We start from the raw sequence: 14,454 nt of genomic DNA, 5'->3' as shown, positions 1-14,454 counted from the left end.
CCCACCTACATACGGCGAAAGACGGATTTGAATTTTTCTAGCCGGCTATAAATTTTATAGCCGAGTACTTGGACTCAGCCTTGGACCCTTGTTTTTGCACTTTCGTATACATAACTTTATAATCCGCTGATGTAGACTTATGGTGCAAAATTTGACAACTTCCTCGCCTTTAGTTTGTGATTGGTCTTTGACCATTGCATCTATGAATTTGATTTCCTTTACTAAACATTTTTTAAATGGACAGCAGCAAAGTCGATCACCAGTGCCAGGTCAACGTCAGAAGCTTGGTATCATTCGTGGCCCAGATGGGAAAATTACAAGCGTTACAGGACTGCAGCCCGGCCAAAAATTAATAGAGTCCCCTAGCGGGCTACGCATTGTAACAACATCTACACCTAATCGGCCAGATCGGAAAATTGTTGTCAAGTCGGAGCTCCCAAAAATGGTTTCAAAGGTTTCTAGCACCCAAGATAGTGATAATGGGATGCAAAAAACGCCAATTGACGTCCGGCAGCAAGTTACAGGAAATCCAGCAAACGTTATTGTGAAATCAATCACAAACAAAACGACAACATCAAATACTCCACCAACTCGATCAGTTATTCTTAATAATGGTCAAGTTCTCGGTAAGTTTTCAAAAATTGAATTAAAACAACTCAAATGGGTCAACACATTTAACATTTTCTGTTGTTGAAGTGCATAGGTTTTTATTATGCTCCATCTCTATTTTAATCACTTTAACATGATATCGTGCAAGTAACCCTCTGTATCCCCTAAATAAATAAAAAATTGCTATTTTTCGTCATCTTATATGCATCAAGTCTCAGAAATTAGAATATTCACGAATTATGACAGTAAAATTTTCTACTATTTTGAGGTTTTTCTCAAATGAATCTGAAATATTGATCGAAACACTACAATCTTTTTACGTAAAGGGCTAACAATTTCACAGAGATTCGAATGCGATGAAAGCTGTGTCAAAATATGAGTGAAAGTGATTGTTTACCAAATTTTTGTTTACATACAACGACAGATTACATATTTTATTTGTTGTGGAAATATCTCGAAAACGGCTGGGTAAGTCGGCAAAATGGACCGTGGCCAAGTTTGAGGACTCCGAATACAAATCCGGTAGGTGATCCATGGATTCTCAGGATTTGGCCAGATTCCAGTGCTTCCTTTCCGATGTGCATCTTTAAAGTCCTTTTCCCTATGTTTTGTACGGAATTTTACCACAATGCAAAAAAAGTAACACAACGGTTCACTTTGCCGATTTACCCAGCCGTTTTCGAGATATTTCCACGTTCAGATTTTGTCATAGAAGCCAATGCAATAGCGGCTGCACTCCGAGGTTTTCAAACAAACTGCCCATCGCCCATTCAACCCAGGTCGCAATACAGGCAAAAATCGTAAAAGAAGTTAATGTTTTTTCTCGATTCTAATACGGTATTTAATGTGCCCAATCCATTAGTGATATCGCCACATCAAAATTCGCGCTCCTTATCAATTCATCATAAGTTTGAAAGAGACCTCATCATGCCCGAAATTAGTTTCAAAAAGCAACAACACCAATTTGTGAAACGAAATTTGCAAGTTTCGGCTTTAAACTGCAACATGGTTTTTTATGTTGCAATTATAATATATAATATGAGAATTTGCTTTGTGTCGCTTTGGTTCAAAAACTTGCGTTGTTGCTCTTTGTTCGTAGACAAATGCCATGCTTCGATTCAATTCTTATTAAGTACTAGCGGCCTCGCCTCGCTTCGCTCGACTCCCCGAAATTGAATGATAGTCTGTATCATTTCGTATGTTCAATACTTGTTTTTTCAAAGCAAAGACGATTTTCTGGGAAAGTTACTCCTTTTTCTGGAGTTGATTTTACACGCATTTTTTTCATATGTGAATTGGTGTTGAGTCGTGACCATGATGGACCGAGATGGTGTCCATGCACACAGAAAAGAATCCCCGGAAATTTTGGGTGTTCGCCGTAAAATTTGACATTTATATTTCTATATACATCATAAATTTCTATATACATTTTACCGGCAACACTTCAATTTTCCGGGCGATGACATATTTTCGAACATTTTATCAAATACTATGTATATTTTACCGCTTGAAATGACAGATGGCGCTAATTTCTGTTGGAATATTTGAAATTATGTCATCGCCCGGAAAATTCAAGTGTTGCCGGTAAAATGTATATAGAAATTTATATATAAATGTCAAATTTTACGGCGAACACCTAAAATTTCCGGGGATTCTTTTCTGTGTGTGTACATCTCTGTTCCAAAACCTTTCATATGACACCCATATTGACTATTCATGGTGTTAAGTCGTGTTAATATGACAATGATGGACCGAGATGGTGTCCATGTTCATCTCTGTTCCAAAACCTTTCATATGATACCCATATTGACTATTCATGGTGTTAAGTCGTGTTAACATGACCATGATGGACCGAGATGGTGTCCATGTTCAACTCTGTTCCAAAACCAATATTTCATTGCCATCAATCCACATTAATGTACGTTGTTTCGAAAAACAATTAAAAAAATTGTTTCTTCAAACTTTTGAAAATTTAATTCGAAAATCAAAACTGATATGTGAATCTGCTATTTAAGCCGCGAGAATTCTAACGACATATTCACCATTAAAACCAAGAATTAAAAAATCTTGAAAATAAAAAAAAATAGGACAAACGCACACACACACACATACACACACAATGAGTTTTATATACAAAGAATTATAGGCTTTTTTCTGGTTTAATTGGAACCTACTCCGCACTGAAGTTTTTAAAATTCAGGAATTTCATTAATGTGTTTAACTTAATCAAATGAAATGATACTAAAATGAATGGAATAACATCAAAAAATGTAAGAAGAAATGTCGTAAATGCTCACAAACCATGTTGAAATGAAACATGATGAACTAAATAAAACAGAAAATAATAAAGAGATCACGAAAAAATGGTTCCAATTTCAAAAGATACCAAATAGGATTAGGATTAGGAATACAGAAAATAAGGAAATATTTGAGGAATAATACATTAAAACTACATGAAATGCGTAAAAAATATACACAGGAAAGAAATTCCCTGAAAGGTTCAGATATTCGCTACGCCCAATTTTTTTTTCCTAAAAAAAACAAAATTCAGATTTCTCAGACAAAAATTTTTTTCCAACCTCCATAATATAGGTAAAATGGAGGCGCCAAAAATTGTTGTCTAAGAAATCTGAATTTTGGTTCTTTTTTTCAGGAAAAAGATTGGGCGTAGCGAATATCCGAACCTTTCTTCCATGTGTGTAGTAATAAACTTCCATATAAAGCCGTAAAATGCGTAGAAAATACTGATCCGAATAGCTCTCACGTTCCATTTCCGAAATTTTGTCCGAAATTACACGTACGAAATATTCAACCAAACTGTCAATATCATTTTTTACTTTTACTTTTCTATTAACTTGCTATTACATAATTATGGGCTATTCATTTTTTGGGCTATTCATTATTTTGATTATTAATTTTTAAAGTTACTATTAACCAACTAACGTTAATCGTTAATAGAACAAGAAATAAACCTCTCGGTGATTATTAATAGATAGTGTCCGACCTCAGCTTCCAAAATATATTGCCTTTCGATTCGTCGCTGCACCAACACAACACCAAAGTCGAAATTCCGTGATAATGAGATTAAAGGGAACTCATCTTAATCAATGATTAACTATTTACACAATCATGATTAAGTTGGTGCAGTTAATCACGGCGACATCGTGATTAATACAACAAGTTAATCATCGCCGATGATTAATTAATCTCTTGCACAATCACTTAATCATGATTAATTGCGATTAAGTGATTAAGTGGCCAGTCTTAATCATTTTAAAAATGATTGTGCAAGTATTAAGTAATCGCAAAACGCCCACCTGTCATTTTGTTATTAAAAAATTTCGTATATAATGTATTGTATAAACAGATATATTGGTATAATAACCAGGTACCATGTAAGTTTACATACGGGCTACTAGTAGTTATATGTTATACGGTGCTACTAGTACCCAATATTTTGCTCAAGAACCAAATTTGTCATTTTTCTGCGTTTTTTTCTGTGTTTTTAGCACTACATGAAATGTAAAGCTACTAATCTGCTTCTTTTTTTTCCTAGATACTTTTTGAGTGTTGAAACAAATTATGGTGAATTTGAATTTTATGCTCATATTTTTCATCTAATTTAAAACAGTGGCAGTAACGACAAATAAGTGCATAATATCTCAAAGCGCCAATCAAATTTTTATCATCAAATATTGTTTAAAAATTACATTAATTTTTCGTATAATATTTTCTGAGTCTTGACCAGAATTAAAGTGATTTTAGATTCTATGCTCATATTATTTATTTAATTCAAACCAAAGGCAGTATATTTCAAAAAAGAAATTAAACCAAGATCTTTTAACTCATTTTGCAAATAAATATATTACTTCAAAGTTACTTTGATGAAATACATTTCATGTAGTGCGCCAAAAAAATAGTTTGTTGTCAAACAACAAAATAGATTAAGTAACTAAAAACTCAAGAACGCAGAGCGGAGCGAAGCGACGATTTTTATTGCTACGGTTATTACTTGTAATAAAATGCGGTAATAATTATTACCGGTCTTATTACTGTACAGTATAAAGTTTATTGCATCTTATTACAAGTAATAACGCCGGTAATAACTCAGTTCTCGGTAATAAGATGTGGTAATAAATGTTACCGTGTTATTACTTGTAATAATTAATAACGAAAATAATGAATATTACCGATTTTTACTTCTATATTTTTTCTGCTTTTTTATGTGTTTTGTCTTTCTGTGTTTTATACGAGAATCAAATTCAGCAGTCAATGTCATATGCAAAGCTATTCATCGTTTTCTGCACGTAAATGAAAGCTAAAAATGTACATGACCATAGCTCATACATATTAGTCAAATTTTGAGGACTTATAACCAAATTCAGCGCAAAAATAAGTGCCGCTAATAGATGTGCTTCTTTTGATAATGTTTTGATATTCAATGAGGACAGCCATAGATCCTGACATAGTCTGATTTCGTTGATCCTGACCCCTGCTGGCATTTTTTGACCCCCAACGAAATTTTTTGGTCCCATCGACATTTTTCGACTTATTTTTCGAAAGTCTTCACTTTTGACACTAGATAGAATTGACACAGTAGTTCGACAAGTGCTATAGAACAAACTACAACTTTTTGTGAAAAATACTTATTTACTCATTTCATGGCTTTTAGAGCATCATTTGTATAAGTCTTTCACGTAATTTCCATTATAAACATTCGTACACTGTGAAGTTAGTTTTTTGAACTGTGTTTTCTTGAAACTTTATCCTGTTCTTTTTCATGAAGTTAGAGTAACTTCATCTATCAGAAAGTCGAATAATATCAGAAATATTTATTGGTTTTTCTACTATTTCAACGAAATACGTATAGATGAAGTTACTTTATTGACGGCTGAATGTTTTTCAATAACACGTCACTTTGTTGTCCAGAACAAATTTTCTCAGTCTCGACCACAATAATCGTGTTTGTTCATATCGAAATCAGAATTGCAATAATTGACTGAAGACTGATGCATGACAATTACTATTCCCTTTATAAAACTCAGAAAATATTCCGTTTCTAAAGAAAACAGATGAAGAAGATGACAGTCATCTTTTTTGAACAATTTGTCATCTTTTTTCGCAGATTTGATCTTGGACCATTATCCATAGATTGTGAATTTCAAGCCAAATGTCAAAAATGCCAGTTTTGGCCTTTTTCACCCTTCTTTTGACTAATTTGACATTGATTTTGACATTTTGTTCGTAGTACACTTGTCAACACCAGTTGGCGACAACGATGAGAAGGCACAGCGTTGGTATAGCTTAGAGCGAAAATGTCATATAGTAATCTTGCGCGGAAAAATGTCACAAATAGGGAAATTATCAAATAGAGAAACTATTTGGTTTAAAATAAAACAGCCATGATAGCTTTGACACCAAATAGCTCTTTTATTTGATACCAAATATTCCCCATTTGACAAAAAATAGCTTCTCTTAGTTCGTTTAAGTCTAAGAAAACTGCTTGTTATTTTGGTCCGAAACCAACATTTTTGCAATTGAATGTAGAAAATTGAATTTTTATTCGGGGGATACATAAAAAATGCTCTTCCCAGAGCTTTAGTGATTGGAAATCAACATTTTTCACACTGAACTACGTAGAATCGATATAATATCAAATTAAATTGTGTAAACACCTTATTGATTCTACACGGAATCATCAAAATAAACGCTACTTTATTGTAACAACCAACCTTGAATGCATTTCGACTCGACTTACGGGCCATCATCAGCATCACGACTAAAACGAAAATCGCATTGTCAGGAGTAATGAGGGTCTAAAATTACATCAACACTCTTGATAAATTGAATGATGACTTTTGCAGTCATTATTGCCGTCACTACAGTGTTAACGTTTCAGTCAGTCTTTCATTTTTTAGGCGTTCAAGTTAGGCTATATTGGAACGATTACATTTCGGCTACCTACGCATTTCCATGTATCGGTTAGGTTATTTTGTGTCAAAGCTTTTACAGACCAAATTCTTATACCAATCGAGAAAAGACTACTATTACTAACTATTGTATGAAAATACCCTACATTGTACAACACGAAAAGATCAGGTTTTTCATGACTCTTGGAGTCATTTTCCTGCAAATCTAAATATTCAGCCAGTTTTTGGCGTTGTAAATAAATAAACAAATAAATTAATAACTATTAATAAATAACTATTTTTATGGATATTTTGAAATTGATTCACATTTCACAATGTGCAGTTAGGGGAAAATGGGACTTTTTCAGTAGTGGAAATCTGCTATTTCCAAAACTTGTGAAATATGGATGCAAATGTTTTATAAAAAAACAGCAATTTTCTAATAATAATATTTCTGGCAAAAGTGTATTTTTCCGAAAATAATTGCCTTACAAAAGTAGTTGTTGTTGTTATTCTGCACCATACAGCGTTTCTTCGCCAGAGGTGGTTTATTTGATATAAATATTCATATATTTACATTATGTTATCTTAATTAAATTGCTATATTTGCATAAAATTTATTACTCTCTCCATAATCTATTTCTTTTAAAATATTCAGTAATTCTCTGTTTAACAGAATTTGTACTCGTGTTAAAATCAATTGAATAAGTATCACAGATTGGAATAGGGACATAATGAATAATTCTTATTTTATGATTTTTTACAATTATTTCGTATGAACTAATTGTTTTTCATAGGGTGATTGGTTGTGGGTAAATTCGTATTATTTCAATACTCCAATGAAACAGTATTAGTAGTAGAACGACTTTCAACCATTTTGTAAATCGATGAGAATCGATTTGAAACAACACTCTAAATGACTAGGCAAGCGAACGAGTTAAATCATTTCTTTATTTTAAAGAAAAGATTTTGAGGCGACTGCGGATTCGAACCACAGGTCTTTGGATTGCCGGTCCACCACAACGCTGTGAAGCACAATGTTATTATATTCAACAGATCCAAAACCTTTGAGAGTTCTGTTTTTCCCTATCGGAAGTTCACTAACATGAATCATTAATGACGTTTGAAATGCCATTTTTGACGAATACCATTTCCAATATTTGGGTAAACCTTGTGACGAAATCATTTAATCAAACTTCCAAACTCTACCGTATAGATGCCGCTAGAGCATCATTTGCTGAATATCTTCCATTTACGATTCATGTTGTTGGTCCACCAATCCAATATTGAAAGAATATATATACAAACACCGCAGTGACGATGTTGTTATAAAGATGTCAACGAACAATAACCTTGTTCGTTCGTTCGTTTGAAAATTATTAAAAAATTTACGAACGTTCGTTCGTTTGTTCGACAAATTTTTCTCGAACGAACGAACATGAACACCCTTGTGTTCGGAAACAACTGAAAAATTCGAACATTCGGAAAAAATCCGAACACACGAACAATTTTCGTGTGTTCGAATTTTTTTTATGAATTTCGAACGTTCGATTTTTCTAAAATCAAATTGTTATTAATCCATAAGCAAGAGATGTAAAATCAGTTCGTTTTTTCAATTTGATTTGTTTTTCCTTAAAAAAAAAAATCTTTTGAGAATTGGAACCTTCAATTTTTTTCTAACAAAATCGAACGTTCGAAATTTATAAAAAAAAATCGAACACACGAAAATTGTTTGTGTGTTCGGATTTTTTCTGAACGTTCGAATTTTTCAGTTGTTTCCGAACACAAGGGTGTTCGTGTTCGTTTGTTCGAGAAAAATTTGTCGAACAAACGAACGAACGTTCGTAAAATTTTTAATAATTTTCGAACGAACGAACGAACATTTTGAGCATTTTTTTTGTTCGTTCGTGTTCGTTTGACACCTTTATGTTGTTATTGAGACGAATCATTTCACAACCGTGTTTATGACAAACAAGCAAATTTCGGCTGTGTGAAGTGATGCTTGTTTTGTTATTGGAACAAAACACTTTTCTCTTTATGTCTCACTTTCTCTTATGCATTCATGTTTAAGCATTTCAGCGGCAAATTCTTCTCCATTTATGCCTTTCGTGTCTCTTTCTCAACTATGTTTCCCAAACACACACACACACACACACGTTTCAAACACAGACAATGAGTCTATCGCGCACTTGTTTTCATTTCATTGTTCTTACTGTGTGCGTGTGTAGCTCTCCGCTCGGCCTGTGTGTTCTAACTGTGTGTGTATGTAACATGCACTATGGCTGTGTTGCGCACTGGCTTTGCTGAACAAGCAATAGGCAAACGGTTTGCGATACGCAAAGTGAGGCGAACGTCTGTATGTATTGATTTGTATTTGATACACACAGTTCAATCACAATTCTGAATATTTTGTGCTCAGGCGCTTCTGTGTACGTTTTGGTTGTTGTGTGCTCGTGTTGAACATTGTTAGGTTGGCAGAACTGTGCTTGCTTTTCAGCATTATTTACAAGTGTCATTCCGGCAATGAACAAACCTAGTGTATGTACAATATTAGCATTATAATTTATATGCTAAAGAGGAGCACATCACTATACAAATTATTTCAAAACTACTTCCATACTACTTCAATATTACTTTCTATTACCTAGCCTATTTAGTAAGCAAATTACAAATAACTTTTTACCAAAAGTCTCTTATGTATGACAATGAATTTAACTAACATATTTTTTCAGTGTACCGATGTATTACGATGTGACAGCGAAACCACAAATTACTTTAATACTAAAAGTAATTTGTTGCTCAAAATTACTTACATATTATTTTCATTTTTCTACTCTATTAGAAATTACTTTCAAGTTATTTGCCCCTCGGTTATAGTAGTCTTTCTTGATTGGAATAAGGATTTGGTCCATAAACATTTTAATACAAAATAAAACGAATTACATACGTAATCCAAACTTTTCCGCTCCGTAGCAATTTATTTTACCTCCCGCCTAATGTTTAACCAAAATTTCAATGGAAGATTTTTTCATGGCACTTTTGACCTTGAAAAATAACTATTTCGACCATTTTTCATATAAAAGTGTCATTTTCGAACGGAATTTCAAAAATTTCAAGAAATGTCGAATTTGGACCAAAAAACCTTTTTCATTTTCACCGTCGCTGTTTGACTGTCACTCAAACGTCAAAAACAACACACATATACAATGACAGCCATTTGTCAAGTCATTATGCGTCGATAAAACATTCACCACTTCTCTGTGTGGTGGAGTGTGCAGACGGCAAACAAATGTTATATGATCACATATGGAAACATTGAAAAATGGCTTTCTGAGTGATTTTTCATACAAAAGTGTAATTTTAGGGGAAAATTTTAAAAAATGTCGATTTCAGGCCAAATTTATGGGCAAGTAGGTGTTCGGTTGTTCACAGACCCCCATAGTTTTTGTAAAAAAATGACAGTTTGCTTTGATCAAAACCCTAAAAAAATGCCTTTTTCGAGTGATTCTCATAGAAATGTACCATCTTTCGAGTTTTTTCTTAGGGGAGGTATCCGAGAGGGACGTCAGATTGGGCTCAAATTTGATGGGTTTCTAAGTCTCAACATGCCAAAACTTTTGGTGTTTACAGATCTCAATTATCTTGTGAACTTTTTGAGTTATCGTGCTAACAAAAAACGTGGACGCAAACGCGGACGACGCCATACAAACATTGCATTTTTCCAAATTTTTCATAGTAAACAAAGTATTTTCGGGGGCAGATAGGTCTTGATCGATAGGTTTTGTTCCCATCTACATTGCCTAGTTTACAGTTATGAGCTGTTTGAAGTCTTTCGTGGAGTTTTTGTGGTTGGGAAGTGAAAGAGTCATGAAATGTTGGCCACCAAAACCAATACTTTACCTAGCAAACGAAGTTTGCGGAAAAGTAATAACCTAACCAATACATGGAAATGATTAAGAAGCCGAATTGTAAACGGTTCGTAAAGCCTAAAAACACGTTCAATTTTCCAAAAAAAAAGATAGGCCATCTGAAGCGTTAACATTGTAGTGACAGCCTTAATGACTGCAAAAGTCATCATTCAATTTATCAAAGAAGTGATAAATTGAAGAAAAGTTTTACGTCTAATCTAACAAGTCCCTGTTGGTAGTTATGGATTTAGGATTTAATAGAGACCGAAAGACATAAAAAATATACTGAGTTTCGCAAATACATTGACACAGGTCAATCTAGACTCATTTGAGAAGTAGGTTGCGTATGGGATTCATAGGTGCGCCATCCTTTGCCGTGCTTTTGAACTCTTGTGTATTCCATTGACTTCAATGATTTATTTCATTATTTGGGAAAGATGTGGCGCCACGCTGTATTCTCATGCTTTATTCGTAAAGTTTTAGAAAAAAGTTCATACGCTGACATCAATGTATTTATATTGGCTGTATGGTCCCATTGCAATAGTTAGTTTCCATTATAAAGTAATAACAGGTCAAAATTTAATCATCAACTCAAAGGATGGCTATATCACAGTAAATGTTGCTAATTTAATCAAAGTTTGTGTAAATCACAGATAAATATGGTTATTCCTATACATATTTATAGGGATAATAATTTGTCAATACATTTTAAATTAAATTTTTGGTTTCGTTCGCTGCATACCGACGAGATGAAGTTTGCACGGATGGTGGAATTTTTGAATTGATCAGCCACTTTGTTTGCATATTTGCACATTTGAGGCGATTGCGCTCTGATTAGCTTGTCTATGAGCTTGTCTTTGATCTTGAGGTAGTAAGTGTGCGTAAGATACGTACGCTCTTTCCAATTTCGATATCGTTGCGTACATTGGGACAATTTGCGTTCCCATTGACGACATCGTACATGAACACAATTGATGCATTCACTCTCCTACGCTCCAACGATATCATGTTCAACAAGTTTAAACCTCGGTGGTATGATATGAATTTTGACTTCTTGACATTCAATTTCAGCTGATTACTTTGGAAGTATTTCACAATTTAGATCAGCTTGTAAGGCTAAGCAATCATCATAGTCTTGAATGTGTTTCCATAGTCATGTATAATCAGCAATAGTAACACTGAGTCGATTGTATGATGGGGCAGATCAATGATAAATAGGAGAAACAATGTTTCACCTATTGGGTATCCCTGTCCAGTTCCCGAAGTATTTTCAATGGGATTCGATATTGCTAGTGATATCAGAAGAAAAACCTCTAGATGAGGTTAAAATGGAGTGACGCTCCTGTGCGTGGATTTACCACTCAAAAATACTGATATCATTTTGAGCGACGCTAGGGCGCTGTATACTCTCTGGATACGAAGTTCAAAAGTCTTTTCCGCATTCACTATGTAAAAACTTATTTACAATAAGGGAAAATATCGCGTCACGACTTTTGAATTTAGTTTGCAAGTTAAGCTTTAAAGCGTTTTGCCGTGTAAAAGTCGGTGTTGCTTTGTCTCAGATTTTATATTCTTACTGATTCATATATTCTCTTATGTGTTCATTTTCAGTTGTTAAAAATGATGGCTCTAATTCTAATGTTCAGAATCAAAACGATACGTCATCTGTTCAAAAAATCATCACTTCCAAACGACAATTGCTTACAAATAGTACACCAAAACTGGTTCGGACGTCAAATTTACAACAGCTATTGAACCAAGGCACACAAAAATTTTTAATAAACCATGCCAATTCACCAAATAAAATCATCATTTCATCAGGAGCAAATACTCAAGTAACGACACAGGAATCGAAATCTGTCACAACCCAACAAGCTCTCGTTCAGAATTCCACATCATCACAGCTCCTTCAGTCACCGCAACCGTTAGTAGTCAGCCAAGCAGCACAGAAGCATATACAACAGCAAGAATATGTAAACCCAACGAATCAACAACAACAAATAATTTTCCATGGGCAGCGGTTCGTCCTTAATCCTGGCCAAAGGATTCAAGTTACTCAACAGCCTACACAAGTGGTACAACAAATTGTACAGCAACCAGTTGTGCAGCAAATATCACAAGTAAATCTTTAAATTGTGTAATTGGAAATTCAAATGAGTTGGTTAGAATTAGGAGACTGAGAAACGTAACCTAAAAAGAACGTACATAGATAATTGTCATACTAATTTGAAATGGAAAAAACGGACAAATGTCCGTTTGTCCCAAATCAATAAAAGGACGGACGGATGGACGGGCAAGAAAGACGGACAGTCCGTCCTTTTGACACCTTTATACATCTAGACAACAAAGGAAAATCATGATATATTACTGTTACTAAATAATTCATGTTTCACTTTAGACCATAGATTCTGACAACAAATATTTGGTCAAACCAAAAATCCCTTTGGGGGGCAAAAAAATCAATTCTATCTAGTGTAAAATCGGTTTCGAAAAGTGAGGAGCAAAAACAGGTCTCCTCACTTTTTGAAAAGTCGCAAAATAACAATGCGTCAAATTTTGCCAGCAGGGGTCAAGATCAACGAGATCAGACTATGTCAGAATCTATGCTTTGGGCTACGTTTTCTAAGTTGAAAAGTTCAATTAAGCCCTTTTCGTAACCTAACTATTTCTAGCTACACAACTATCATGTTATGATATATCAACAGAGACTTTAATTAAAATATTTTCTTTATCAAATAGCCACAGATTGTCCAAACAGTACAACAACAACCGACACAGCCTCAACAAATCATAATTCAACGTCCACCTCAAACCATAAGTCAAGTGCAGTTGGTTCAGTCTCCATCTTCAGTGGCTAATAATCAGCAACAAATTCTGGTGGGGAATTCTTTAAGCCAAATGTTGGCACAAGGAAAAGTTCAAGTAGCAACAGTTGCTGGTGGACAACAAGTAATTATTAGGTATGATAAATCTACATATTTTAAAAGAGAAACAAATAATAAATGAAATGTTTTATCGCAGGCCAATTGGAAATAATCAATGGCATATCGTTGCTCATTTAAAAGCACAGCCGGATGGTACAATGCAAATCGTTCCAACGAACAACCAAATTGTTCAACAGGTCTCTCAATCCGAGCAAATGGAAACACAACAAAAACTTCTGCAAACTAAGCAAATTCAAACCGTACCACAACAACAAAAATTAGTAATCCAACCACAGTCTTCAATAAATCAACCAAATCAGGCAGTCTTATCACCGTCAATTGAAAAATCGTTACTACAGGGACAACCTCCAGGCACGATTATCAAGTGTGTTACAGCAGAAGTGACAAAAAATCAAAATGGTCCATGTATTAAACTAACTGGGATACAAGGCAGTGAGTTAACTGAGCACCAAATGAGTTTAGTTCATCAACAAGTAAAACAACAATTAGTGAAAAAAGGTAAACAATTTTGAATAGGTGTGTTGCGTTTAGTGGTTGTTTTTCGATGAATAGACGTAAATTTGATTTGGAAAGGAAATTTGATTTGGAAAGAATACAGTTTTTGAAGCGTACTGCGCTAAAAGCCTATATAAACAATATATATTTAACGATATTTGAGTCGATGTAAATGAAGATGTGGCAGCGCCACCTATATAGATTCCTTATTAGAATAGGTGGAACTATTGAGTGCGTGCACCATATCGCACGTGAATTTTCAATATGGCCATAGAATTGAAACGTTAAACAATTTCGTAGTCACGAAATATCACCGTACGTTTTGAACAGAGTTGTAAAAGTGCAATTACAAAATTTGTAAGGTTTCGTGGAAGCCGTTGATAAAACGACTAAAAAAACATACAAAAAATATACGGATTTTGATGAAAATTGTCACAGACATATTTTAGGAGATAAATTTTAATATCCACCAAGTTTCAAGTCGATGCGACCTTCCAGAGCTGAGGAATTGCCGATGGAAAAAATGTAATTAAAAAAAAGCAATCATTGCGTGTAATCATTACTTTTTTTTAATTACATTTTTTCCAT

At 34.1% G+C, this 14,454-nt stretch overlaps 1 protein-coding gene across 2 annotated transcripts in view; it reads left to right on the top strand.

The window, feature by feature from the left end:
- The window catches only part of LOC129571885 (nucleosome-remodeling factor subunit NURF301), a 27,655-nt gene extending 13,436 nt beyond the window's left edge, over positions 1-14,219 (top strand). The window contains exons 10-13 of one of the 2 annotated variants that reach the window (XM_055451759.1): positions 245-626; positions 12,038-12,546; positions 13,166-13,386; positions 13,448-14,219. In XM_055451759.1, coding sequence (XP_055307734.1) covers positions 245-626; positions 12,038-12,546; positions 13,166-13,386; positions 13,448-13,883 — 1,548 coding nt within the window. In that variant the 3' untranslated portion in view covers positions 13,884-14,219. The remainder of the gene's footprint in view (positions 1-244; positions 627-12,037; positions 12,547-13,165; positions 13,387-13,447) is intronic. The other variant, XM_055451760.1, reaches the window with a different exon arrangement.
- Positions 14,220-14,454: the final 235 nt, after the last annotated feature.

The sequence above is a fragment of the Sitodiplosis mosellana genome, unplaced genomic scaffold, assembly GCF_009176505.1.
Source record: "Sitodiplosis mosellana isolate CC-2019 unplaced genomic scaffold, AAFC_SMos_1.0 Smas_scaffold_3616, whole genome shotgun sequence".
Taxonomy (NCBI): Eukaryota; Metazoa; Arthropoda; class Insecta; order Diptera; family Cecidomyiidae; genus Sitodiplosis; species Sitodiplosis mosellana.
The sequence above is the reverse complement of the archived record's forward strand: the minus strand, read 5'-3'. Positions and strand labels throughout refer to the sequence as shown.